Below are 27,464 nucleotides of genomic sequence, written 5' to 3' on the forward strand. Positions count from 1 at the left end.
CGTTAAACTTTGAGTTTTTTGATCAACAAACTTAAAGTGATTAGAAAGCTTTATTGCAGGAAGCAGCTATGATAGTTCAACATCTGGAATCATTTTAAACAACATAGAAGCTCTAAATATTTTTTATTTTACTTTGAGCTCACAATCCTTGTTTGAATCAGCAGGTGGTGCTAAAGAGAACATTTAAAGAAAATGGATGAAGAAAACATAAAAAGGACTTTGGGCAGATTTAGCTAATGTGATACTTTGAAATGAGAACAAAATTTAAAGTCCACTTATATGATGATTGCTCCCAGCCTGGCCAGCCAGACTGCAAATCAGTCTGATGAGGCTCCGTTCCCTCCGGCCCAAAACTCAGTGGACCAATCGCAGCGCGGGAGGCGGGACTTTACGATGCGCCACTCTCAGCGGCAGAATTACCCACAATGCAGTAGAGCTTTTCTGCTACCATAACAGTCAAGATACATTTGGAGATTTTTCTTGCTTGGGGCCTTGGAAGACGAGTTCACCAGGCATCCTCTGATTTTTTAGACAAAGTGGCAACAAATTGTTCACTGGAGAGTTTATCTCCATAAACTCGATAAAAAAACTTTGTGTTGCTTAGAGATTTTTGCGTCACATCCATAGTTATCCGATTGGTTCTGACCTGATGACGCTGACCCAGTTAGTCCCGCCTTTGAAACCGACTACCAGCTCGTCACCAGACTGATGCGCAGGACAACCGGCTGGCCAGGCTACATGTCTCCAGCCATAGGGGGCGCTGTTCTGTCTTCATTACGGTATCACTGCTGTCTCATCCAGACAGAATCTGATCTGAGAGCGGTTCCTAAGACTCCAGCTCTGTGCCGTTTACACTAACACACAATCACAGTTCAGGGTTTGGTCCAGTCCAAGTGCCGCTGCAGGAGAAGCGCACTTCCTCTGAGCCTCCAGCAGGGGCTCACTTCTCAGCCTTCACTTTGCTGTCATACGTCCCGGCGTTCTTGTACGCGGTCACGTAGCCCGTGTTCTCCACGATCTCTTCCCGCCCTTCGCGCCCTTTTCCCCGGCCGCTGTCATCAAAGCGCTCCTTGTGGGATCCGGTGTAACGGGACGGGTCGGTCAGGCGGTCCACCGTCGCCGTCTTGGCCACTTTCTGAAGGACATAAAGAGGCCAGAAAGTGAATCTGCTTCCTTGCTGCTCAGGTGATACTTGGCAGAAATGCTGTCAGTAAGTTAGAAGAAGTTCTTCACTTCTAGTTAAATGTAAGCAAAACATTTTTATTTAACTGTTATTTAAGCTGCTAGGCTCTCACTCAGGTCAAGATCTCTTTTCCAAGAGGGGCTGAGACGTCATAACCACATATATACATATTATTGCAAATAAAAAGTCAATTAAAACAAACAGTTAATAATTGGGGAATATTTTCTTATCCCAGACATTTGAAACTTTAGTCACCACAGAAAAAAATTCACACCAATCAGTTCAAGGCGTCTGAAACCTGAGGTCGAACAAAATGAGACGATTTCTGTTCAGTTTGTAAAGTTTTGTGAGGAGCAGCAAACGTTGCTGTATTAGGGGAAGGTTGAGCGATCAGAGCGGTAAACATCTCACCGTCACGCCAACGCTGCTGGGTTCTCCACCCTCCACCAGCTTATGAAGGGACTGCAGCGCCTCCTCCTTACTTTGGCCTTTAAACCTCTTTGGAGCCAGTTCCTCAAGCGCTCGCTGGAACTCCTCATAGGTGATGACTCGAGCTGTCCTCTGTCTGAAAAACAAGATCAACCTGCAGAGCTGTTCCACCCACAACCTTCAACTGTTTCTGCTACTGAACACTAAAACTTATCTGGTCCAGAGCCTCCAGATTAAACTCAGCCTGACAGAAACCTGCACAATCCAGACTATAAAACATCCATCTGAGTTTTGTTGTTTAGTTATGAAGGTTCAGAAGAAATCAAAAAATGAAGTTTCTTTTCTAATGAAGTAAAATCCACTCTAAAGTCCAGTAAGAAGGAAGTGATGTAGAGACACACTCACTTGACCTTAGAGAAGACGATGTCCACATCGGTACTGGTGACGTTCTTGCCATCGTTGATCCTGCAGTCTTTGCACAGTTTTGCCCACGTCTTCCCGTTCAGCTCTTTTCCCGTTGCCTTCGGGTCTCCGTAAACAGAAAACTTCCTGAAGGCCGTGAGAAGCTGCTCCATGTCGGAACCTTCTGCCATGATGATATCTGCTACATTTCAAGAGGAGACACAGGTGAGAGGTGCGTGAAATCATCAGGCTTCCAGTAACAAAGTGATGCTAACACTAGTTTGGTCTTTTATCTTAAATCCTGATTAACTAGGATAAACCACTTTGTTCAATTTCACCAGCCACTAATTACTGCCAGAGCTCAGCAGTCATGAAACCACTGAAACAGAACCTGTCTGACACGATGAAGCAGATCTGAAAAACCAACACAGTACATCTCAAGAACTTGGTGAGAAACAAAGTCTCAGACATCCATCAGTCTAGAAAGACTTTGGGCCTCCAAAGAACCACAGAACCCTGATCCACACATGGAGAGAACATGGACCAGTGGAGAACCTTCCCAGGAGAGGTCCACCTACCAGAACCCCCCATAGGGCTCATCAACGCCTCATCCAAGAGGTTCCAGAAGAACCCAGAACATCATCTGAAGCTCTGCAGGCCTCACTGCTCAACTTAAGGTCTGAGCGGCAGAAATGGAAGAGACCAGAACCACTGCTGACCCAACAGAACACAAAGCCCATTTCACATTTACTAAAAACATCCTGATGATCCTCCAAGACTCCTGGGGAAATGTTCTGTGGGCTGATGAGACAGAAGTGGACCTTTAGGTGTGGCTCCTGCAGAACATCACAGCTACAGTCCAACATGGTGGTTCAGACCCTGGAAGACTTGCTGTTATTGATGGAACCATGAATTCTGGTGACCTTTAGCTCAGGTTCACTTAGGTTCTGCAGCAGGATGAAGATCTGAAGCACAGCAGCAAGTCTACCTGTGGGTGGTTCAGATAACAAAGCTCTGGGGTCATTAAAGAAGAAGCTTTGTGCATGAAATGATCATACTTAGCCAATAAGCATGAACATGTTGATGCTGGTAGAGGGTTATAATATGTACTGTTAAATCAAGAATAGAATTTAAAATTCTCCTTCTAACGTATAAAGCCCTTAATAATCAAGCTCCATCATATATCAGAGCTCTGATTACCCCGTATGTTCCTAACAGAGCACTTCGCTCTCAGACTGCAGGTCTGCTGCTGGTTCCTAGAGTCTCTAAAAGTAGAATGGGAGGCAGATCCTTTAGCTATCAGGCTCCTCTCCTGTGGAACCAACTCCCAGTTTTGGTCCGTGAGGCAGACACCCCGTCTACTTTTAAGACTAATCTTAAAACTTTCCTTTGTGACGAAGCTTCTAGTCAGAGTGGCTCATGTTACCCTGAGCTACCTCTATAGTTATGCTGCTATAGGCTTAGGCTGCTGGAGGACATCAGGGTCTATTTCTCTCTCTCTGCTGAGTTCTCCTACTGCTCTCCAGTCTGCATTGTTTGTTGTTATTTCAGCTTTTAACTTTTTGTTCTCTGTCATTTTTCTCTTCATAGAAGGTACACCTGGTCTGGCGTTCTGTTAGCTGTGACATCATCAGGGGAGGCAGATCATCCTCTATTACCATCTACCATAGAAAGTACTCCTGGGTCAATGTGAGCTTCTGAGCTTTCTGTGTCTCTGCTCTGTCTTCTCTAAGCCCCAGTGGGTGGAGGCAGATGAGTGTTCCCACTGAGCCTGGTTCTGGTTCTGCTGGAGGTTCTCCTCCCTGTTAAAGGGGAGTTTTCCTCTCCACTGTCGCTTCATGCATGCTCAGTATGAGGGATTGCTGCAAAGCCATCAACAATGCAGACGACTGTCCACTGTGGCTCTACGCTTCTCCAGGAGTGAATGCTGCTTGGAGAGACTTTGAAGCAATCAACTGGTTTCCTTAAAGAGGAAATTTTTGACCAATCTGTATAATATGATTGATTTTGACTTTGTAAAGTGCCTCGAGATGACATGTTTCATGAATTGGCGCTTGAATTGAATTGAAAGGTTATTGTACGTCATGGTAATGGTTAGATTCAGGGCTGGTCAGGGTTGGGCCGTGGAAAGTGTTGAGAATGACATCAATGGGAGTGAATGTGCGGTCCTCACAATGTTCAGTAAGAATGTGTGTGAGACGTGACCTCACTGGTTTCTCATGTCGATGCAAACCCTAACAGTGGTTGTCACAGTAACAGCACTGCTTTGGCTGCGGGTGCATTTACCTCAGACTCACCTGCATGTGCAGAAACACTCTGAACGGCCCAGCCAATAACTGCTGTTGGTGGGCGGAGTTAAAGGGTCCCAGGTTAAATTCTGGAGCAATGCAGAGATCAGAGACCAGAGGGAGGCTCACACACAGAAAGAGGCTCCTGGTCTCTGTTTGGTATGAAGGTGTCACATTCCTGATGATGGAGACAGCTCCGTCCATCAGGTGAACTCAGTAACTCCTGACATCACAGAAGAGCCTCTGCAGCCAGGACAAGGGAAACCATGTGACCCCTGGAGGCTGTGATTGGCTGATGAGGACACCAGTAGTTCACTGGGATTGGCTCTTGCTGTTTTATTGGTTTGTTTGTTTCTAGATTTTTAAATCAGTGGTTCTCAAACTTTTCTGTTGTGAAATAAGACATTTCCAGCTCCCACCCCAAAATGTAACTTTAGTTTTCTCCCAATGCATCGATGCTGTTGCTCTGGAGATTATCCAGAATCCTTTAACATTTTGTAACAGGTATTTTATATTAACAACAGTTTCTAACAACTGATATTTTCCAACATTGCTCCATATAAACTATATAATATTGACGACAGTATAAACGTGTTTTATTCTGACACAGTCAGAACAAAGGTTCACTTCCTGTGAACACATCAGCATGTAGTTTTTAAGTTACCAACGAATCATTAAAATACAGAGAGACCTAAACTAGATAATATACAGCAATTAATATCAGAGACAAAATACAGCAACGTTAAGTTTTATACTCCATTAGTATAAAATCAAAGGGGTATTAATTAGGATTATATGAATTATTAACCATTCACAGACATTCAGAGCTCTGTTACTGCAGTGAAGCCATTGCTCTGAGGATTACCCAGAATCCCTTGCTCCTCCTGACTGCAGGTACAGACCAAACAGCAGACGGTGCTGTTGTCCCATTTAGCAGCATTTATCTGTAGAACCTGCGCTGGATTTCCTGGATAAAAAAAGGCTAAACACCCCAAAGGGGCACAACCCCGCCTCCCCAGTTAGAGTTCCAGGTAAATGGTCCCTGATGGACCTTTTACCAGTTAGATTATATTCAGCTATAAACATTTCTGAATTCAGCAATTCAGCATTCATATTTAAGGAGGCGTGATAGACTAAAATCTAAAATCTGAATCAAGCTGCTGAGATGCATGCAGCTGGAGGTTCAGGGTACCAGAGTCCCCAACCAGAAACCTTCCTGTTGGTTCTGCTGGAGGTTTTCCTCTCCACTGTCGCTACATGCATGCTCTGTATGAGGGATTGCTGCAAAGCCATCAGCTGTCCTCTGTGTCTCCAGGTTCCTCCAGGAGTGATGCTGCAGGTCAGTGACTGGATGCTACCTGCTGGGTTTCTGAGAACCTCTGAGCCAAGCTGGAGGATCTGGCTGAATTAACTTAAATTAATTTACTTAAATTACTTAAATTAAGTAACGAGGCTTGAGATGACGTGTCGTGAATTGGCGCTACATAAATAACATTGAATTCCCCTCGTGATGCTGATGCTGTGTCAGAGCAGAAGGTGTCAGGTGGGCCAAACCTCACTGTCCCAGTGGCAGCTTCACAGATTCGCTCTTCTCCTCTCCCACAAACTGTCGCAGCGTCGTTAGAAAGTCCACAAAATGCTGTTAAAAGCCTTCAGGGGCGACGGTGGTGCAGGAGCTAGAAGTTTGTCCTACAACTGCTGGGTTTCCAGTTGAATCCCCACTCCGACCGTCGCAGCCATCGTGTCTTTGGAGAAGAACTTCACCCCCCTCCTGCTGCTGGTAGTCAGAGGACCACCAGCAGCAGGAGGTGGGCTACAGTGTAGTTTCTGTCAGTCTGCCCCACAGCAGAGATAAATGGTCAGTGGCTGGGTGCCATCACTAATCATTGCTCCTTTAAGTAAAGGTTTAATAACATATACCTAAAAAGCCTGTGGGTCTGATCCGTTCACTAAGGATAGATTAGTCATGTCTAAAACGGGACATTAATCAAAGGGAACACCTCCTTAAATAACTTGGCTGACACCTGGTGGACGATACAAAACAACAAACAGAAGAGGTTTTATTGCTTTGCAGTTTGGATGAGGGAAACTGAGGGTTAAATGTTCAAAAGAACTGTAGTTATTAATTGGCCTGGGACTAATTAATAAATCAGACTGAAAGATGGTTGCCACTCCTCCTCCTCTTCCCACAGATCTGGGAATGTGGAAATTTGAATAATTGGAGGAAGTTGACTCATTTATACTAACGTAGTCCTCTTGTAGCCAGGTTTCTGTGAGACAAAACAAATCAATCTGATTATCAGAAATCAATTCGTTAACTAACAAAGTCTTTGGAGGGAGAGACCTTATATTTAATAGACCACATTTTATTATTTTATTTTTAGGTTCAAGGTGAACCGTATTGATTTTTATTAGGTTTTTATGATTTGTTCCTTTTAGATCAGTTTTTGATCTGTTAAGTTTTGGCCGTGGGAAAGACACCGTCTCAATAGGATAATGGGTGGGTAACAGTACAGAAGCTGCAGAGAGGTGTGTTAAACTACGGCTCTGCTTCCTGGTCTGGACCCTGGGTTGTCAGCATTTAGGAGAACTAATAAATCCGGCCAGATTTCTAGAAAGAAGAGCTGCACCCTCCAAAGTAGGATGGATGCCGTCTCTCCGGATCAGACCAGGTTTTCCCCAGAAAGTTCTCCAGTTATCAATGTAGCCCACGTCGTTTTCATGACACCACCTAGACAACCAGCGGTTGAATGATGACATGCGGCTAAACATGTCATCACTGGTCAGATCAGGCAGGGGACCAGAGAAAATTACAGAGTCCCACATAGTTTTAGCAAACTCACAAACCGAAGCAACACCAACTTTAGTGACCTCTGATCGGCGTGACCGGGTGTCATTACCGCCAGCGTGAATAACAATCTTACTGTATCAGCAAACAGATTTAAATTAGAGGCAACTGGACCTGTTTGTCTCAAACAGAGGAAGACTCGATGCAGAAAGAAGTTCCCTTTTTTCACCAAATGTAATCTTTGCAACACTGATCGAGATCTCAGAAATGAGGTCGTTGGTTTTAACCTTCATGATCTCTCTGCCAGCACTGAATCAAAAAATAACCATCAGGCACAAATATGGGAAGTTCTCTGAGAACCGCTGGTTAGAACCTGTCTGCCTCATCCTGGACCAAGTGCAGCAGAACTACACAGAACTCAGATTAACCGGAGTTAATAATGCAGGTTAACAGATGCATGGGTCCTAGAACCACATTCATGATTTCTCTGCTCTGCAGTTCTACAAACTAACCTATAGTGTGAATTTGGAGGTAGAGATGGAAAGTAGTAGCATGGTTATCTATCTTAAACTAGCCCATCTTCCAGGCTAGGATTTAGCCCGGGTTAAAGCCTAGCCTGAATAGAAACAGAATCATTTTTAATATAATAATAATATAATCTAATTTCATCAGATTTAGCTGAAGAAAAGTCATCAATAGTCTATGAAATCCTCAGAATCTAAATGCAGCTCTCTCTGCAGCACAAAAGCAGCTAATTGCACCAAACTGAAGCAGAAAGTCAGTGAACTGCTCACCGTGAACCAGAACCAGCAGGTCCACCAGGAATACACTGGAAGCTAAAACCATCAGAATTAAAAATAAAGTTTCTTCATAAAACTTCTGCAGCCGAGTCCCCACCTGAACTCTCTTTTTCCTCCAGATGTCTCACGTCCTGCAGCGTCCTACCTGTCCGTCCTCCTGCGCCTGTCTCCGTCTCTCCTCTGGTCCTCGGCGCCGCTCTGAAACGCTTGTTATCATCTGTTTACCTCGTCGCCTTGGCGACAGCCTGTCCCACACAGGGGAGGGGCCGCTAGGCAGAGGGGGAGGAAGAGGAGGATGAAGCCGGCCAGCTGCCAGAGCTGCAGGTTGGAGGTCAAACGCTGCAGGCTTCAGTGTGAGACCAAAAATGTTCCTCTGGAGTCGTTTCACAAACATCTACCAACAACAGCAGGAACACCTCCAGCACAAACAGGAAGAGATGCTGAGCACTCACTGGCTCACACCGTTGATGAGGTCACAGCGTGTTTCTGACAGCGCCGACACAAAGCCATGAAACGGTGGAAACATGACGTCACGTCTCTGATGTCAGAAGACGCTCAGAGGTCCTGGCAGCGGCAGGCTGAAACCAAGGACCAGTGGAGGACTCCTCGTTACGCGCTGAGGACGGACAGATGCTGTGAGATGTTCAGGTCTGATGATGAGAAGCAAACCAAAGATCCAGGATCATCCATCACCTACAGAAGCAGCTGCTGCTCAGAAGGAAAAGGAAGCTCACGGACTTCCTGCCAGACACTTCCTGGTCGCAGCCGCTTCCCACAGCTGCTGCTGTTTGTGTTTCTGTCGCCATAACGCCGGCGGTCCACTTCCACTCAGGACTCCTGACTGACAAACACATCAGTGGAGGAGAAGACGTTTCAGCTAAACCATGACAAGCAACTTCCACATCACACCCAGCAATCAATCAATCAATCAATCAATCAATCAATCAATCAATCAATCAATCAACCAATCAACCAACCAACCAATCAATCAATCAATCCATCAATCCATCAATCAATCAATCCATCAATCAATCAACCAATCAATCAATCCATCAATCAATCAATCAGCAACATTACTAGCTAATGAAGGAAGCAGCTAACCAACACAGTGAGACCTCCGGGACATCTTAGCTAGCTCCTGCTGTCACTGAGACTCAGGAACCGGCCGAGAGCGTCAGTCTGATTGTCTCCATCTTCAAGGTGGAGTTCCCTCTGGTACCAGAACTCCAGGTTCCCCGTTCCTGCAAGTTCACCTGGGCAAAGGCATAAAGGACCTGGCCCTCTCAGGTGAGCAGAGGTTCCATGAAGCAATCGGCAGACGTTCGTCATTCTTGGACAACCAGGACAGAAAGTGAGACATCAGCGAGCGCTGCTGTTCCTCAACAACTCTTGGATGGTTGAAACTTTAGGACCAGAACACGGTGGTCCACCAGCCGGTTCTGGTAGTTGAAAACACGTTCTAGAGGAGTTTGCTGAGGAGGAACATGGGGTCCAGTGATGTCCCAGAAGACCAGGTGCAGTGGGTCTTCATGACTGAGCTTGGTGATGGACAGCATCTGGACCATCCTCAGCGCCAGTCCAGTGCTGCATGGCCAACTGAAGGTTAACTGGACCCAGAGAAGGTCTGAGGAACCAGCTCAGATAAACGTGTCAGACGGAAAGTCCTCCCTGAAGCTGGCTCAGTGGTCAGCATGAACAACGCCTAAGACCGCTACCACCATGACCAAAGCTGCACAACCGTGGGGTTGTCCTCCTTCTCAGGCCTGAACGTGGTGGAGAGGAAGCCTGGCAGGACCACACCACAAATGAACGTGGTGGAGATGAAGCCTGGCAGGACCACACCATAAATAAACGTGGTGGAGATGAAGCCTGGTAGGACCACACCATAAATGAACATGGTGGAGATGAAGCCTGGCAGGACCACACCATAAATAAACGTGGTGGAGATGAAGCCTGGCAGGACCACACCATAAATAAACGTGGTGGAGATGAAGCCCTGCAGGACCACACCATAAATAAACGTGGTGGAGATGAAGCCTGGCAGGACCACACCATAAATAAACATGAGCTACAAAGCCAGCCAGAGGTGTGACCTCATCATTTTGTTTCCAGGGGGACGGAGAACAACAGCTGAGAGCTTGGCTGCAGCAGGAAGCAGCTGTCGGTGTCTAATGGCACCGTGTTGTCCAACGTCTCCAGAACAACCAGGAGGACAGTCATGTGAGCATAGGAGACATTAGACAACCCCCCCCCCCCCTCATTGTGTATTTGCTTTTATCCAGCTGAGGAGAAGATGCAGCATCTTTTAGCCGTCCTTTAGGCCTCCATTGGAGGAGAACGTCTGAGCAGCAAAGATCTGTCAGGTGAGAAGGTCTGACCCAGACTCTGCTCCAGCAGCCATGTTAGGCAACATGCACGTTCCCCCTGACTCAGAGTAAACCACAGGGAGAGCTGCTGGGTAAAGAACCCGGTGAGCTTCACAGGAGACGCTAGGAGTCTCACACAGAAGATCTATCAACATTAAGATAAAGATCCTCTCAGGAGTCAAACTGTGAACATTAGAAGCAGCAGAGATTTACGGACCCATGCAGACCCAGCTAACCCCAAATAAATGTTTCTGTAAAACTCAGACTAATAGCAAAATGTTCATTTTGACGTTCATCTTTCCAGTTTTTTCTATTTTACAAAGTTAGCTTTCTGAAAAGCAGCTCCTGTCCAAACAGGAAGCCCTTTATTCCACCTGTAGGTAGATCAGCAGCTTCCTGACTGACCACCAGCAGCCGGTGAGGCTGGGCAGCATCTCCTCCCACCCTGGAACACCAGCGTCCCCCAGGGGTGACACCCCCCCCCCCCCCCCCCCCCCCCTCTTCTCTGTGGAACTGCTGAAGTTTGCAGACGGCTCCACCGTCCATGTTCTGATCCAGGAAGCTGATGAGTCTGCATTCAGACAGGAGGAGGATCAGCTGGTCCACCCAGAACCACCTGGAGATAAACCCGCTAAGGACTGTGGAGATGATGGAGGACTTCAGGAGAAGCACCACTCTCTCCTGCCCATGTTCTCACCTGCTTCCCTCATTAGTGACGTGTCTGCCTGCTTTTTCATGGCTGCAAAGTCAAACTCCTTGTTTGTGATCACAGCCTGGCACCTGGCATGCTCAGATTCTGTGGATTCTTAGGTTAGTGAGCTGCTGGCCAGGTATGAACCGCCCAGGTCTTCACACACCTGTGGACTCCCAGAAGCAGAACTAAAGCAGGTGGGGCAGCTCCTCTGAAACCTGAGCAGAAACAGCTGGTTGCCTTTTACAGCAGATCAAAGAACATTTGCTCTTCTTTAATGTTTCTTCTCTGGTTCTGTTGAATGCGTGATATCAATGAAGGGGCTTTGCCTCTGAAGTTATACAGATGATGATTTATGCTGGATCTTTGTAAAGAACGTTTGTTCTTAGGTGTGTGAAAGCTGGATGAGTTTATTGTGTGTGCGTGGCCTTTGCCTGACACCATCAGCAGGGTGGAGACAGCTGCATGGACTCATTGTGCCAGCCTGTCCTCTGCTTGGCCGTCACGGCTCATTCACGCTTTAGAAAGCAGAGCCGGAGTGGGCCGGGTCCGTGGAGTGGGCCGGGTCCGTGGAGTGGGCCGGTCCGTGGAGTGGGCCGGGTCCGTGGAGTGGGCCGGTCCGTGGAGTGGGCCGGTCCGTGGAGTGGGCCGGGTCCCTGAAGTGGGCCGAGTCCGTGGAGTGGGCCGGTCCCTGGAGTGGGCTGGGTCCGTGGAGTGGGCTGGGTCCGTGGAGTGGGCCGGTCCGAGGAGTGGGCCGGTCCGTGGAGTGGGCCGGTCCGTGGAGTGGGCTGGGTCCGTGGAGTGGGCCGGTCCGTGGAGTGGGCCGGTCCGTGGAGTGGGCTGGGTCCGTGGAGTGGGCCGGTCCGTGGAGTGGGCCGGGTCCCTGGAGTGGGCCGGGTCCCTGGTGTGGGCCGGGTCCGTGGAGTGGGCCGGTCCGTGGAGTGGGCCGGTCCCTGGTGTGGGCCGGGTCCGTGGAGTGGGCCGGGTCCCTGGTGTCGCGGCTGTGTGTGTCTGTGTGTGCGCCGCATGCTTCTCCTGCCCCTCCCTCGTGATTGACGTTGTTTGGATGTTGTCGCCGCCGGTTGTCGGGGCAACCCCTCCTCACATGCAGCAACAGCGCACACAGATGATATCAGCCTGTCAAAATAAAAGCCCGAGGTGCTGCTGGTGACGGACGGAGCAGATTTATTGGCTTTAATGCGTCGTCGTGTCGGTGAGACGGAAACAAGCAGCTGCCACATCAGAGGACCAGCTGCCATGGCTGCTAGCACCTTAGCAGGTCCAGTTCTAATGAACCGCTGCATCTGAACCAATCAGAACGACAGCAAGAAGTTATTTTATTCCAGTAATTTAGCTCCAAAAGCGAAAGTCCAACTATGTTCTGGTAATTCTGATGATCCTGGCTAAGAGCTCATGGAAAGCCAACATTCAGTTCCCCAAGGCAGCTGTGGCTCTGATGGAGCTCAGCACCGTCAGCGAGTGAATGAATGAATGAGTGAATGAATGAGTGAATGAATCAGTGAATAAATCAGTGAATAAATCAGTGAATGAATCAGTGAATAAATCAGTGAATGAATGAATGAATCAGTGAATGAATCAGTGAATAAATCAGTGAATGAATCAGCGAATAAATCAGTGAATAAATCAGTGAATGAATCAGTGAATGAATGAATGAATCAGTGAATCAGTGAATGAATGAATCAGTGACTGAATCAGTGAATGAATAAACGAGTGAATGAATCAGTGACTGAATCAGTGAATGAATCAATGAATGAGTGAATGTGGCGTGCAGCGTTGCCTTGACGTTTTTAGTTTAGCAACGATGATTAATCTATCCTTTGTGACAGTCGGCCGTAATATGAACCATAATATGAACAATAATATTTTGGCATAAAAGCAAAAATATTCTAGTTTTGAAGGAAGGTGAATGTTGGGTTCACCTGGAAAACTGAAACTGAGACAAACAGTCGTGTGAAATTAATCTTTATAAAACAGAAGCTTCAGTTTTTTCTAGTTACAGAAACAAATCCACCTGATATTTAACAAAGGCTCCTCCAGTAGTGATGAAGCAGGATGTCAGACTGAACGAATCATTCACTCATTCATTCATTCACTCATTCAGCTGATATTGAACAAAGGATCCTCCAATAGTGATGAAGCAGGATGTCAGACTGAACGAATCATTCACTCATTCATTCATTCACTCATTCAGCTGATATTGAACAAAGGATCCTCCAGTAGCGATGAACCAGGATGTCAGAATGAACGAATCATTCACTGATTCATTCATTCAGCTGATATTGAACAAAGGATCCTCCAGTAGTGATGAACCAGGATGTCAGAATGAACGAATCATTCACTGATTCATTCATTCACTCATTCAGCTGATATTGAACAAAGGATCCTCCAGGAGTGATGAAGCAGGATGTCAGACTGAGGATCAGAACCTGAACATTGTGTTTCTTTTGGGAGTAAAACAGTGAAACCAAGCAGGAGAATTTAAAGGAGCGGTTCAGCACCTGCAGGAAACCTGAGGATTAAGATTTTAGGTGCGACAGATCAGCAGGGGAGGAAGAGACGAGGCTCTGCTGAGTGCTGCGGGCCAACAACACTCACAACAAGCGTCCTCCTGAGGAAACCTGCAGGAAAAGCTTTAAGGAAGCTGCAGTACACAGCTCCACCACGTGGGGGCGCCACACAAAGAACAGCAAGGACTTGTGTGATTGGCTGAAAACTCAGAAGAATGAAATAAAAGCTGAGTGGACTAATGTAGCACACTGTGAAGTCTATGCTGGGGGAGATGGTGATTACAACCACACAGGAAGTCACTTTGGCTTTCAAAAGAAAACATTAAATAGACAGAACCTTTCAAAATAAGAGTCCCTTCAGAATGAAGTCAGCGTTTCAGGCAGCAGACTGAAGCTGCGGCGTGTTCTGATCCGCTCCAGGTCACCGCTCCTTCCAGGAGGAGCCCAGGGACGTCCTTGATGCAGGTCTGGCCTGGAGGCCTGGCCTGGTCTGGGGGCCAGGCCCGGTCTGGAGGCCCGGTCTGGGCCCGGTCTGGGGGCCCGGTCGGGGCCCGGTCTGCCTCCGGCCCGGACCCGGGTCCTCGGCGGTCTGTCCGCTCGCTCGGCTGACGAACACAGACGGCGGCTGAGTGGACGCCATTTCAAAGCGCAGCTCGCCACCGCTCCTGTTTGCCCGGGACGAGGGCGTCTTCCTCTTTGTCCTGGGACGGGGGGACGGCTGCTGGACGCCCCGGACCAGCGTGTGGGTCGACCTGGTGCCGTCTGGGGCCACAGCGGAGGACGAGGAGCCCAGCTTGGCCAGCGCCACCGGGATCTCCTCCAGGGACTCTGCAGAGTCTGAGTGGTACTCCGCCGGGGGGCCGGCGGCCCTGACGGAGCCCGGGGCCGGGGGGGCCAGGGGGGCCAGGGGGGGCAGGGAGGCCCTCAGAGGGAATGCTGGGAAGGGCAGCCGCTGAGCCAGGGACAAGGCGGAGGAGGCGATGGGTTCTGCTGGAGGACAAGAGGACGACAGTGAGTTTCTGAGCTTGTTGCTGTTTCAAACCTACAGAAGCGAGGAGGTCGGCTAGAGATGGAGCAACGGCAGCGTGGAGGATGGAAACGCCTCCTTTTATTTCCTGCTTCTACTCTGAAGCCTCACTGGTTCCTGTATGAAAGCTTCATGGAGACATTTAACAACCTGAGACACAGCGAGGCGGCCCAGGCTCCAGGTTCTTGATGTCGGCCCGTTTTATCTTTTAGAACATTTAGTCGTATAAAAACCAGAGATGCACCAACCAGCCCAGATTGTTTTAGTTTTTATTTCTTCATGCGGCACAGAATAACTCATGGATTAGTTGGATTCTTTAACCTGTAATAGTTACAGGATAAGCCTGATTTCCATCTGATCAACAATCGGTGGCAGCAGCAGATTTCTGGAGCAGAGCCGGTTTCCTGCAAACTGGTCACAGCTGAGGAGTTTCAGTCAGGCTTCAGAGCTCATCATAGCACTGAAGCAGCTCTGGTGAAGGTCACTAATGATATTCTCATGGCCTCAGATAATGGACTTGTGTCTATACTTGTCCTGTTAGATCTCAGTGCTGCATTTGATACAGTTGATCACAATATTCTCCTACAAAGACTTGAACATACTGTAGGGATTAAGGGGAAAGCATTAGGCTGGTTTAAATCTTATCTGTTGGACAGATTCCAGTTTGTTCATGTTAATAATAAATCTTCCTCAAACTCTAGGGTCACTTGTGGAGTACCACAGGGTTCAGTCCTTGGACCAATTCTATTTACTATATATATGCTTCCCATTGGCAAAATTATCAGACAGCATGGGATTAATTTCCACTGTTATGCTGATGATACTCAGCTATATTTATCCATAAATCCTGATGAATCCAATCAGTTACTTCGACTGCAGTCATGTCTTGATGACATCAAAAGCTGGATGACTTTAAATTTCCTGCATCTAAATTCTGACAAGACCGAAGTTTTAATCTTTGGACCAGAGTCCTCAAAAAATAAAGTTCTTAATCACTTAATCTGGGTGGCATTAACCTGGCCTGTAATAAAGTAAAAAAATCTTGGTGTTGTTTTTAACCAAGACATGTCATTTAAATCCCATATTAAACAGGTTTCCAGAGTTTCCTTTTTTCACCTCAGGAATATCGCCAAAATTAGAAACATTCTGTCCAGGAGTGATGCTGAAAAACTGGTCCATGCATTTGTTACTTCAAGGCTGGACTATTGTAATTCTTTACTATCAGGAAGTCCACAAAATGCAGTTCAAAGCCTTCAGCTGATCCAAAATGCTGCAGCAAGAGTTCTGATGAAAATCAACAAGAGGGATCATATTTCTCCAATTTTAGCTTCCCTTCATTGGCTTCCTGTTAAATCAAGAATAGAATTTAAAATTCTTCTTCTAACGTATAAAGCCCTTAATAATCAAGCTCCATCATATATCAGAGCTCTGATTACCCCGTATGTTCCTAACAGAGCACTTCGCTCTCAGACTGCAGGTCTGCTGGTGGTTCCTAGAGTCTCTAAAAGTAGAATGGGAGGCAGATCCTTTAGCTATCAGGCTCCTCTCCTGTGGAACCAACTCCCAGTTTTGGTCCGTGAGGCAGACACCCCGTCTACTTTTAAGACTAATCTTAAAACTTTCCTTTGTGACAAAGCTTCTAGTCAGAGTGGCTCATGTTACCCTGAGCTACCTCTATAGTTATGCTGCTATAGGCTTAGGCTGCTGGAGGACATCAGGGTCTATTTCTCTCTCTCTGCTGAGTTCTCCTACTGCTCTCCAATCTGCATTGTTTGTTGTTATTTCAGCTTTTAACTTTTTGTTCTCTGTTATTTTTCTCTTCATAGAAGGTACACCTGGTCTGGCGTTCTGTTAGCTGTGACATCATCAGGGGAGGCAGATCATCCTCTATTACCATCTACCATAGAAAGTACTCCTGGGTCAATGTGAGCTTCTGAGCTTTCTGTGTCTCTGCTCTGTCTTCTCTAACATAGAAAGTACTCCTTGAAATGACGTGCTGTTAATTGGAGCTTTATAAATAAAGTTTAATTGGGCCACATATGACATAAGGAATACATGTAAAAGAACATTTTTTTTAAGACACTCATATCTGACTAATCTTTGCTGCATCAAAGAGGCCAAAGGCTGCTTGGAGGAATTTAAATCACATTTTGGACTCGTGGTAAATCTGGAGGGGAGCCTATTGTCACACAGGAGATGCCGTGATATCTACCCAGGAATCCCACAGACCTCCTTTCAGTCTGCAGCTAACATCTGGGTCAGAGACGCTGGAGGAGACAGAGAAGGTCTGCAGGGAAACCGTTGTGTCTAGGGATCAGCTTCAGGGGCCTATGTGTGACCTTTGACCCTGATAAGCAAGTCAAACAGTGAAAAACCTGATCGTATCACGTATGGTATGAATGGATCAGAACTGGATGCCTCTGAGTGCCGGGCCTGCTACACAGGGCCTGGCTTTGAATCGCAGCTCCTCACAGCAGCGTGGTGACCTGCTGTGGCATCAGTCACAATAAATAAATCAGAACGGTTTCTGACCCATGAAAGCTGCAGAGATCAACGTTTGATTCGTTTAATCCGAGCCAGATACAGATGTGGGTCGGACGCTTCGCATCGTTTTCAGTCGGACTCCAAGCTGATTGCTGCCAGAGAAGCTGCAGCACGTTTCTCCCTCTGATTCGCTTTCTGCTACGTTTAAAGGAGCAATCAGTGAAAGGTGTTTATTTTAGACAGAAAGAACTAAAGAATGGTTTAGTGAAGAAATAAAGCTAATATTTCAGATGGACTTTGGTCACACCATCTCTCCATGTTGTTCTCCAGTCTCGTTCACATAGCCGTCACCTGGCAGTAAATGTGGAGCACGGCGATCTGATCAAAGCGTTCTCCTGCTAACAGCTTTATAAAGTCACCAGTTCTTCACTAGGTTCCTCTGAGAGGTGAGGCTGTTCTGCTGTGGATTTATCCTTTGCCACCAGGCTCATAGGAGCCGGTGGGAGACGGGGAATGGGAGTGCTGCAGCCAGGTAGAGGGGCGTGGCCTGATAAACGGCTTGTTTGGGTCTCCAGACGGCGCTCTAGCTCCACCTAGTGGTGGAAAATCACTTATTGCTCCTTTAAGTTTCCAGGGATGGCTTTGAATGAGCGTTTGCTCTTAGGCAGAAGATCTGAACCAGCAGGTTGGACCTCAGTGGAAACCTGAGATGTGGAAGATCCATTAAAGCCTGATCAGTGCAGCTGTTCTCTTCTATATTTAATCTTATATCATTTTATTCATTTAGGAACATTTAAGTGTTTAAAAGCTCCAGAGCAACGAGGAGTTTTTCCCGGCACCATGAAAGCAGAATAAGATGCTGAGACCTGGGTTCTGATGGATCTAGCGGTTCTGTAACGAGTGGCTTCATTCCAACCTGACCGGTGCTGCATTCAAAGACCTCAGCTCAGTGTCAGACATCCTAACTTCAGGCCTGCTGAAGGCTCATTAACCTGGCCGTATTATCAGCCCACTCAGGGTATATAAGAATTCCCGACCCGCCATAAACCCCAGAACCTGGGAGTGTTTGGAGACCAAGTTGGAGCAGATTGCTGCAGCATCTGTGGAACATGATGGGAGAGACAGGTGAGATCTTACCTGGGGGCGGAGCTACAGACGGACAGTGATCTCTGGTCACCTCAGCAGGGACTCGACGCGTCTTCTTTTTCTTCTTCTGTGGTATAAAAGAGACAGGAAGAAGGTTTGGTTCTGTCTTCAAATGCAGCAGAAAACTGCTGTAGTGTCCTACCAACAATCAGAGTTCTGTTTCCTCATCCATGAAATGCAAACATGAGAAAAACTTAATTAAGTTCATAGAGAGCAATTTAATAAACGTCCATCCATCCATTTTCCAACACTCTTATCCCTCATGGGGTCCTGAGGGGGGCTGGTGCTCATCTCCAGCTGTCAGTAGGTGAGGGGGGGGGGGGGTGGGGGTGGGGGTGGGGGGGGGTTCACCTGCACAGGTCGCCAGGCTATCGCAGATTTAATAAATAATTCAATCATAAACCTGGTTGAATGTAAGCGTTTTCTGTAAGCAGTCAACTGGGTTTATACTGCAGAGGAGCTCTTAGTGTCCATTAAAACTTTCTTTAGCTAATAATAATAATAATAATAATAGATTTTAATTGTAATGCACTTTACATTTCCAAGAAATCTCAAAGTGCTACAATTAATAGAAAACAGATAATAAAACAAGAAAAGGGACATTAAAATGTAATTAAAATACACAAGTAAAAGTTTTGGACCCGACAGCTCAGATGATGCCGTCAGATCCAAACCAGGACCCAGCGCTTTGTGAAGAACGCAAAGACACGTCCTAACAGAGCAGTATCCAAACTTACTTCAGCAACGAAAAGCTTTTAAAAAAACAGGATTCTGGTTCAGTTCTATCCTCAGAGCATTTGGGTCTGCCTACTGTGGTTTAGTGGTTGCTGCTGACCTGTGTGTGTCGGTGTGTGTGTGCTTTCATGGCTGTGGAGACGGTGGGCGGAGCCTCGTCCTCATGGACAGGATTGGACACACTCCTCGCTCTGCCATTGGCCAGGAAGCTGAAACACAACAGACCTAAATGAGACCATCTGATTGGATCAAATGAGACCATCTGATTGGATCAAATGAGACCATCTGATTGGATCTCTCAGCAGAAAGCAACTGTCTGAAACCATCAAACTTTACCGGCGGCTGTGTAAATGCTGTCAATGATTATAATATTTATTATAATGATTATTCATATTTAATGCAGTTTTTACTGGAGTGGCTGTAGTGGAGATGGACGCAGTGTAAGTTAGGGGTGTCACCACCAGGTGGCGCCAGTCTGAAAGAGCAGCTTCTGGTTACATTTCTATAGGATGACAGAAACGTGCTAAATGGGTCCGATAAGAACCACCTTGATCTCTGCGGATCGCTCCTGACTTCTATTTAAACATCAAACCTTCCTGCTGCTGACTAGGAGAGTAAATCAGCAACTTTATCATGATACGATGTTATATCGTCAGATTTCCACTAAATTCACAAGTTTGTGATTGATATGATGCGATATCATCTCAACATCTAACACAAAAAATCATTTGATCATTTTATCTCTGAGCTCTTAAAGGCATCAGGCATTTTAATCAAACACAGCATTCTTCTCATTATAAAATAATAACAGATCACCTGTTCACTATACTGTCGTGTCTGTGAATTTCAAAATAAGGGCGTATCTGAAAGATGACAATGTGGATCGCTACTTTTTTGTTTTGCATGGATGTAGTTGGATCGCTAAACATTTAATCCATGTGAATGGATGTAAATCGGTTCTGTCAGTCCGGCCCAGAGCAGCTGTGGCTGCTAGCATCACCACCGTCAGGTCTTTGGACTGATTAAAGCGCTGTTCAAGCACCAGACATTTACCAGTTTACCATCAATCGGTGTGAATTTATGTAAATCGGTGTGAACCGTGTGAACCGGCGTGTTGTTGCAGCCCTGCTGCTGACCCAACCTGACAGACAAGCTTCATGTTTTATGGACCGACACACTTTGCTGCTTCCTGGAAGTCAGAGCCAATCAGTTTCATCCTTCATTCTGCAGAGTCTCCATGTCAACAGCGTCTGGCCTCATTATGCCGGCGGTTTCTGAGACCCGCCAGGACCCGGTTGGCCAGCCCAGCTCAGCCAATGGCAGCAGGAAGGGGGCCAGGCCTGCTGCTCTGGACCTTATTGGTGAACAGGATGAGAAGCAGAAGGTGGGAAGACTCACTCTGCGTCGCCCTGTGCAGTGGGCTCCTGCGTGTCCAGCTGAGGGTTGGTGTAACCCAGAGTCCCTGAGTAGTTCCCGTCCTGTAGGGGGACAGCAGAGAACTTTCAGCCGTACAGTTCCTGGGAAAGCAGACAGCTTAAAACCCTACTGTGACTAAAACACCACATTTTTCACTGGCACATACTAGTCCAGAGGCGTCGTCAGGATTTCCAGACATCTGGAGCTCAGTCCAGCCCAGAAACAGAACCCCTGCAGACACTAGCTGTAGTTTACCAGTAGAACTATTGCAGGACATGCTGCACAGGTTCTAAGGCTGGTTTTTAAATCAAGATCTGCTCTATTAGCTGTGACATCATCAGGGGAGGCAGATCATCCTCTATTACCATCTAACATAGAAAGTACTCCTGGGTCAATGTGAGCTTCTGAGCTTTCTGTGTCTCTGCTCTGTCTTCTCTAACATAGAAAGTACTCCTGGGTCAATGTGAGCTTCTGTGCTTTCTGTGTCTCTGCTCTGTCTTCTCTAAGCCCCAGTGGGTCGAGGCAGATGAGCGTTCACACTGAGCCTGGTTCTGGTTCTGCTGGAGGTTCTCCTCCCTGTTAAAGGGGAGTTTTCCTCTCCACTGTCGCCTCATGCATGCTCATCTGCAATATAATCGCAATTTAAAAAATGGCAGAGGTCTGCAGTTTTTAGCTACGTAACAATTAATGGATCGTTTAGGGGTAAAATGTTTAAAGTGGGTTTGTTACACATGGAAAAGAGCTGCAGCAGTGAGATAATCTAGTTTGATTTGTTTTAGAGTTCATATAATCTTAGTTTTAACCAGAAATTTCCAGGAATCTCACCACAGCATTAAGTTCTGGTCAAACTGTTTAATACATAGACTTGTTTGTTGGTTGCACTTTATGTCCAACTCTACAAGATATTCTCTTGAATAATAACATTCTGATTAATAAAAACAGTTACATTTCTTGGAGTGTGCTTTGGTGGCGCAGTAGTTAGCGCGCACCACCCATGTACAACGAGCGACCCTGTCTGTCGCCTCTGTAGCTACTAGCATAGCTCACCACCGTCAGGGTGTGAATGGGTGAGACTGTAGTGTGAAGCGCTTCAGAGGTCGATAAGACTGCTTAAAGACAAGTACCAGACATTTAGCATGTAGAAAGGCTTCAGTCCTCGACGTGGCTGACCCAGCTTCCAATCTGACCTGTGCTCCTTTGATTTTTGGCTAAATCGTACACGGCGAATTAAACACGCGCCATCTTTCAGTAAAATGTTTTCCGCTGGATAAACTAACCGATCCTAAGCTGGAGGACAATGTGCTGCAGAGGTGAGAGAAACTAAGGCCAGAGGCTCCATTTTGGAGATCTAACGACCTCCTTCAGTGAAATTATGACTTTAAGATCAAAAACACGTTTTCTTTGATACACTATTGTCTCCTCTTCATCAGTTGATAGATCAGAGGAATTAGAGTCTAGAGGATGAAAGGTGAGGCGCCCAGGTGAGGAGCAGCGGTACCTGGACGACAGGTGGGGGTCTGGTCTCCTTCACTGCCGCTGCGTTCCTCGGGTCTCTGCTGTCCAGACGGTGGCGCTGTCGCACTATGTACTCATAGGTGCTGAGCCTGTTCCACACTGAGCACACACACAGACACACAGGTAGCTTTACCTGGACTCAGCCGTACGGTGACATCATCATGTCTTCACGTTAAGGTGGATGAACCTGAACCCTGACTGCAGCGAGAGGACGCCAGGTGAGCTTCTTACTCAGGTAGATGTGGAAGCAGAGCAGGTGGAGGAGCAGCACAGACGACAGCAGGCCCAGAGCGACGGTGACGGCGGCCAGAACAGGAATGACTGCTGCTGCCGACCTGAGAGGAGCCACAGGCAGGAAGACGAACCACACGCCCGTCTCATTCTGCACTGTGGACACAGACAATATGATAAAAAAGATGAAATGTGTCTGACCCAGGGTGGCAGGGAACCTCCAGTCTTGCCAGGACTTAATAAATCCACCAGAGCAGCGGTCTTCACCCCTGGTCCTCAGAACCTGCATGTTGTAGGTGTTTCCCTGCCTCCACACACCTGGCTTACATAACTGGGTGATTAACAGGTGATTACTCCTCTGCAGCCGCTGATGGCCGCCGAGGAGCTCATGCAATCATCTGATTCAGAGACGGCTGAGACATGCAGGGCAGGGGGTCCTGAGGACCGGGGCTGCTGCAGGGCCAGAGCTCACATCTCACCCAGAAAGTGCTCGTCGCTGCGCAGTTTGGACGGGTCCAGAAAGAACTCGATGAACACATAGGCGGCGAAGACCAGAACCAGACAGACCCCCAGCAGAGCCGAGACCACACTGTGGAGGAACAACCTGCAGGACAAAGGGACAAACAGGTCCACACTGGCTGGATTTAGCTGCTCTGATCTAGACGTGAAGCTCAGACCAACATTTCCACAGCTGCTCTGTTTCCATCCAGCACTTTTAAAGCAGCACCGTGGAGCTTTAGCCAGCAGGGGGCGCTAGACCTGGACATTACTACCCAGAACTGCACCATCACTAAATTAAACGGCTTCCTCCGTGTTCAGACTGAGACGCCATGGAGCTACTGCAAAGACGAGAACTCGTCCATCTCCAGATTGTCCTCAGAGTGTCCCACTGGAACAGGAACAGGGAGAGGCAGAGGCAGAGGCAGGGGAGAGGGAGAGGCAGAGGGAGGGGGAGCAACAGGCTCCATCGTCTGGTTGTGAAAGGCTGCAGGAACTTCACCAGAGAAAAGTAGAAGCCTGTAAGGTTAGCTGTCGTGTTTAAGGGGAGCTCAGACAGTGTGAGGCGGCACTCTGGGTCACATGACCTCTGGGTCACATGACCACTGGGTCACATGACCTCTGGGTCCAGTTGCCCAGGCCAGGTTTGGGAAGGACCGCCTGAACTGAGCGTCGATTCATGCTGACCTGAAAAATGATTGAATGTTTGTGAATTTAGGCTAAAACTCGGGTCCCACTGACACGGTGCTGCTTTAAATGACGGCAGGAAAAACGTGGAAGAAGCGATGAACACATGAGAGAAGCACTGACTGGTAGTTCCTGCTGCCCACACAGTTGTTGAGCCAGCGGCAGTGGTGGTCGAAGTTGGCCACACACTTGTTGCAGGCGCTGCAGTGCTTTGACTTGGGGCCCCTGGAACAACACAAGCAGCAGAGAATAAAGCAAAGTAAATGACTACAATACCCAGAATGCACAGCACCATGAGCGCTAACATAAGTTTGACTGTAACAGCCTGTTTGTGGTTGTGGATCTGCAGGTGTTCTATGAATAACAGCATCAGGAGGAATATGATGGAACAATAAGGGAACTGCTGCTCTGGTGCGCTAAAACAGCAGCGTCTGCACACATTACAGGTAAATGTCCATAGATGCACATTACAGGTAAATGTCCATAAATGCACATTACAGGTAAATGTCCATAGATGCACATTACAGGTAAATGTCCATAAATGCACATTACAGGTAAATGTCCATAAATGCACATTACAGGTAAATGTCCATAGATGCACATTACAGGTAAATGTCCATAGATGCACATTACAGGTAAATGTCCATAAATGCACATTACAGGTAAATGTCCATAGATGCACATTACAGGTAAATGTCCATAAATGCACATTACAGGTAAATCTCCATAGATGCATGTTACAGGTAAATGTCCATAGATGCACATTACAGGTAAATCTCCATAGATGCATGTTACAGGTAAATGTCCATAAATGCACATTACAGGTAAATGTCCATAAATGCACATTACAGGTAAATCTCCATAGATGCATGTTACAGGTAAATGTCCATAAATGCACATTACAGGTAAATGTCCATAAATGCACATTACAGGTAAATGTCCATAAATGCACATTACAGGTAAGTTTCTGCCAGTAACGTCTAAGTAGAAGCAGAAGTTGTAGTCAACGCTGCACGGACTGTTGCTGCACCGCCAAGCTCCCCTGGGCGTGGCTAATGACTGCCCCTGTGGACAGGTGCAGCCCAGGTAAACTCACCTGCACCATTAGCAGCACACCTGGTGCGGCCACACACACACATGTAAACATCAGAGACCTGCCGGGTCCCCAGGCGGAGCCTGTGGGCGGAGCCTGGAGGCCGCTGAGCTTCAGGAAGCAAGGTGAACAGGTGTGCTACTCACACGTCCACCTGGCACAGGTAGCAGTGGCAGTTCTCGATGACGTGGGCATGCTTGGAGCGGTCGAACACGGGCACCGGCCCGCTGGCACTCTTGGTCCTCACGTTGTAGTCGGCCGGGTCGACGGACACGGCCAGGACGTGGACGCACAGGTGGAAGACGAAGACGACGCCCGTGCACTGAGCGCCGGTTAAGGAGCACAGAGACGCTGACCAGGCGCTGACGCCGCGCCCGCTGAGAGCTGATGGGATTATCACCCCCCCCCCCCACCACCACACACACACACACACACACACCCCACACACACACACACACACACACCCCCCACTCCTCAGACAGGAGCATAACTTTACTAACCATTAGTACTGATCCGTCTGCCGGGTTCTGGATGGTTTTGGTCCAGACAGAGGAAGGTACCTGTGTGTGGCTGCTAACAGCTGTGTGGACCGACCGGTACCAGCCAGTAATGACCGGTACCAACCGGTACTGATCAGTACCGGTCAGTACCGGTCCAAGGAGAACCCTTCTACAGCCGCAGCAGTCAGAACAGAACCGGGCCTGCAGGGCGTCTGTTCTAAAGATAAACTGAACATCATTCATCTCACCATGGAGAAATGAACCCGTCCCCTGGGGGGGGGGGGGGTTTCAGTCAGTGAGGGGGGCAGCAGGTCCAGACCTGGGGGGGGGCTACAGGTACCCCAGACCTCTGACCACCGCGGCTGAGGAAGGATACGATGTAGCCGGCGGGGGTCCAGTGGGGGGGCAGCAGCGGCACCAGCACGCCAAAGCCGGTGACGGCAAAGAAGGCGTAGAGCAGCCACGCCAGCAGCTGGAAGGGATGCGGCGGCCAGCTCCACCCATTGGTCCGTGAGCAGAGCGCCGCCTCAGACCCGGGCCCGCCTCCTCCCACCGGCGCCGTGCGGTTTGGGTTCCTGCCGCACACCTCCATCCTGCACAGACACAGAGGAAAACACTCAGAACCTCCACGCTCTGATCCGGCTCACTACCGGGTCTTCTGGACCGTCGGTCACGTGACCTGGGCCCACCAATCACAGCTCAGCAGACCTTCTGGGTTCTACGTTGGGTTCTTCATTCTCCTCACAGGGCATACCGGGCGTCTTCATGAAGCTTGTTCTGCTGGCTTCACGGACCGGACCAGAACCCAGCGGAGGTTCTGGGTTCTGGTCAGCAGATGCTGCAGGAGGGAAGCTAAAGATGGACCACCCTGGAGGAGGAAGGCAGGACCAGAGCTCCTGGTGTCCTCCTGCAGAACTTCTCTGGAGGGAACCTCGGCCCTGCCACACCAGAACTTCTGCTCGGTGGTTCCTCACCTGGACCTGGACTGACCGGGCCAAACGTCAGCGTAGAGTCACCTCCACAGGACGCCGTGCACACCTGAGTCTACCTGACAGCTTATTTGTGGTCAAAGTTATTTCTTAGTTTTCTGCTGTTTCGGTGCCGTTCTGTCCTCTCTGGGCCCGGCCGGTTCTGGCTGATGGCCACCCATGCTGGGTCCGGTAGTGGTTCTGCTGGAGGGCTGTTCCGGTTAGAACCGAGTTGTAGCTCTCCACTGTGGCCACCTGCTTGCTCAGCAGGAGGGTTTGGGTCCAGTCTCCACGCCGGTACCGCCCGGTGATCATCAGGGTGGAACCGGACTGCAGAGACCGGGCCGGGCGTGACTGTATGGTTCTGATGAAGCGGGTTCTACAGAACTGGACCAGCAGGATGAGGCGCTGGGATTTGGTGCTGATCAATAATCTGGTCTAAACTGAATTATATAGAAACTCAGGAAACGATTCCTGCTGATTTTAGATTAAACGGATTTTTAATTTAATCCTAGAACCTGAAAACTTTCACCTGTTTCGGTTCGGAACCGTTTGCAGGAGAAAACAAAGAAACGTGGACGGAGAGAAACGTCCGGCAGGCAGTTTCTTCTAACCGAACCGGGCCCGGTTCCGGAGGCAGCTCACCTGCTAGCACTGGAGTTCGGGTCCGGGGGAACGGTTCGGTCCGCCGCTCCTCATCGCTTCCCACATCCAGAACCTGGGCGGCAGGAGAACCACGGGCCCAGGCCAGACCGTTCCAGCCGACCCGGCTGCTAGCTCGGCTCCATCCCGGCGGCGGAACCGCGCTGACCCGCTGACTACCGGACCGCAGCGGACCGCACCGGACCGCAGCGGAGCCCAGCGGCGGCGTCACGCGTTCATTTGTCCGCAGAAATTCCGTCCGGATGACCCGAAGCTCTGGACGCGGTTCCGCTAGCTGCCTGGAGCCTGTTAGACCCAGCGTCACGTAGCCTCGTACGCCGTTTCCCTGGTAACGCTCCAAGTCTGCTACTATTGGTCAGCGTCAGTCGTGACGTCAGCTCCGAGACCTCGGTGCAGCTGCCGCGGGTTCCAATCACTGAGCTCTATTATCCACTGGAGTGCTCGCTGTGAAGCCAGCAGCCGCCATATTGGTACTCCCTATTTCCCCCCAGTAACAAGGGAATATGTGCCCTACAGCAACGAATAACGAGGAGTTTCTCATGTTCAGGGGGGGCTTAAGACTTTTAAAATGTCAAATCTATCTATCTATCTATCTATATAATTTATAAATATATAAATAACAATATACAAAAGCATGTATATATATATATATATATATATATATATATATATATATATATATATATATATATATATATATATATATATGAATAACATTTAAAATATTTCAGCACCTAATTTCCTAGTAGTTGATAGTGTTAGTACATCCACTGACTGTAAAATTACCAATTAAACGTTTTTACACAGCCAGAAAACTGCTTGTTGTTGCAACCAAATCATGTGGGGTTCTGTGAGAGTAGGGAGGAGCAAGATGGCGGCCAGTGACTTCTGTTTTTTGGCAAAATCAGCACTCCAGTGTATAATAGAGATCAGTGGTTCCAATCCCGACCCTGGGTTGCTTCCTGCCGGTCTTCCCCATAGACATCGTATAAAGTTTGTTTTTATTCCAAAACTTTATTTAACCAT

The 27,464-nt window shown here is 48.1% G+C and overlaps 2 protein-coding genes across 8 annotated transcripts; both read right to left on the reverse strand.

The window, feature by feature from the left end:
- Window positions 1-31: 31 nt before the first annotated feature.
- tppp3 (tubulin polymerization-promoting protein family member 3) lies at window positions 32-8,113 on the reverse strand. Of its 3 annotated transcripts, none has more exons than XM_012854837.3 (4): window positions 7,988-8,113; window positions 2,018-2,213; window positions 1,595-1,748; window positions 32-1,135 (listed from the first exon to the last, which is right to left on the reverse strand). In XM_012854837.3, exons 2-4 carry the CDS (start codon window positions 2,203-2,205, stop codon window positions 941-943), a joined length of 537 nt encoding a protein of 178 aa, XP_012710291.1. In that variant the 5' UTR covers window positions 2,206-2,213; window positions 7,988-8,113; the 3' UTR covers window positions 32-940. The 3 variants fall into 3 exon arrangements, with proteins under 3 accessions (XP_012710291.1, XP_021167581.1, XP_021167579.1); XM_021311906.2 differs by having other exon boundaries at window positions 2,018-2,216; window positions 7,988-8,112; XM_021311904.2 differs by lacking the exon at window positions 7,988-8,113 and adding an exon at window positions 7,885-7,976 and having other exon boundaries at window positions 2,018-2,216.
- A 4,801-nt stretch (window positions 8,114-12,914) lies between these two features.
- zdhhc1 (zinc finger DHHC-type containing 1) lies at window positions 12,915-26,777 on the reverse strand. 5 transcript variants are annotated; one of them, XR_004930821.1, is made up of 12 exons: window positions 26,421-26,777; window positions 25,184-25,400; window positions 24,454-24,629; window positions 23,338-23,439; window positions 22,509-22,633; window positions 22,030-22,185; window positions 21,782-21,897; window positions 20,266-20,345; window positions 18,968-19,076; window positions 18,124-18,199; window positions 13,308-14,465; window positions 12,915-13,241 (listed from the first exon to the last, which is right to left on the reverse strand). XR_004930821.1 is itself a non-coding variant. In XM_036135752.1 (12 exons), the coding sequence occupies exons 2-12, from the start codon at window positions 25,397-25,399 to the stop codon at window positions 13,897-13,899; spliced, it is 1,683 nt and encodes a 560-aa protein (XP_035991645.1). In that variant the 5' UTR covers window position 25,400; window positions 26,421-26,777; the 3' UTR covers window positions 12,915-13,896. The 5 variants fall into 5 exon arrangements, 3 of the variants coding, with proteins under 3 accessions (XP_035991645.1, XP_035991644.1, XP_035991643.1); XR_004930822.1 differs by having other exon boundaries at window positions 12,915-13,060; window positions 13,136-14,465; XM_036135752.1 differs by having other exon boundaries at window positions 12,915-13,960; window positions 14,003-14,465.
- Window positions 26,778-27,464: the final 687 nt, after the last annotated feature.

Source organism: Fundulus heteroclitus, chromosome 4 (genome assembly GCF_011125445.2).
Source record: "Fundulus heteroclitus isolate FHET01 chromosome 4, MU-UCD_Fhet_4.1, whole genome shotgun sequence".
Taxonomy (NCBI): Eukaryota; Metazoa; Chordata; class Actinopteri; order Cyprinodontiformes; family Fundulidae; genus Fundulus; species Fundulus heteroclitus.

Bases quoted from the DNA above. Each gene is read 5' to 3' on its own strand.
- tppp3 (XM_021311904.2), bottom strand. From the start codon at position 7,936: ATGGTTTTAGCTTCCAGTGTATTCCTGGTGGACCTGCTGGTTCTGGTT. The intron at 2,217-7,884 runs GTGAGCAGTTCA...CTTGAAATGTAG, and splicing joins CCTGCTGGTTCTGGTTCACG to CAGATATCATCATGGCAGAA. The intron at 1,136-1,594 runs GTGAGATGTTTA...TATGTCCTTCAG, and splicing joins CCAGCAGCGTTGGCGTGACG to AAAGTGGCCAAGACGGCGAC.
- zdhhc1 (XM_036135750.1), bottom strand. From the start codon at position 25,399: ATGGAGGTGTGCGGCAGGAACCCAAACCGCACGGCGCCGGTGGGAGGA. The intron at 18,200-18,967 runs GTCAGCAGCAAC...TTTATACCACAG, and splicing joins ACACACACCGACACACACAG to AAGAAGAAAAAGAAGACGCG. The intron at 14,466-18,123 runs GTAAGATCTCAC...CTTGTCCTCCAG, and splicing joins GTCTGTAGCTCCGCCCCCAG to CAGAACCCATCGCCTCCTCC.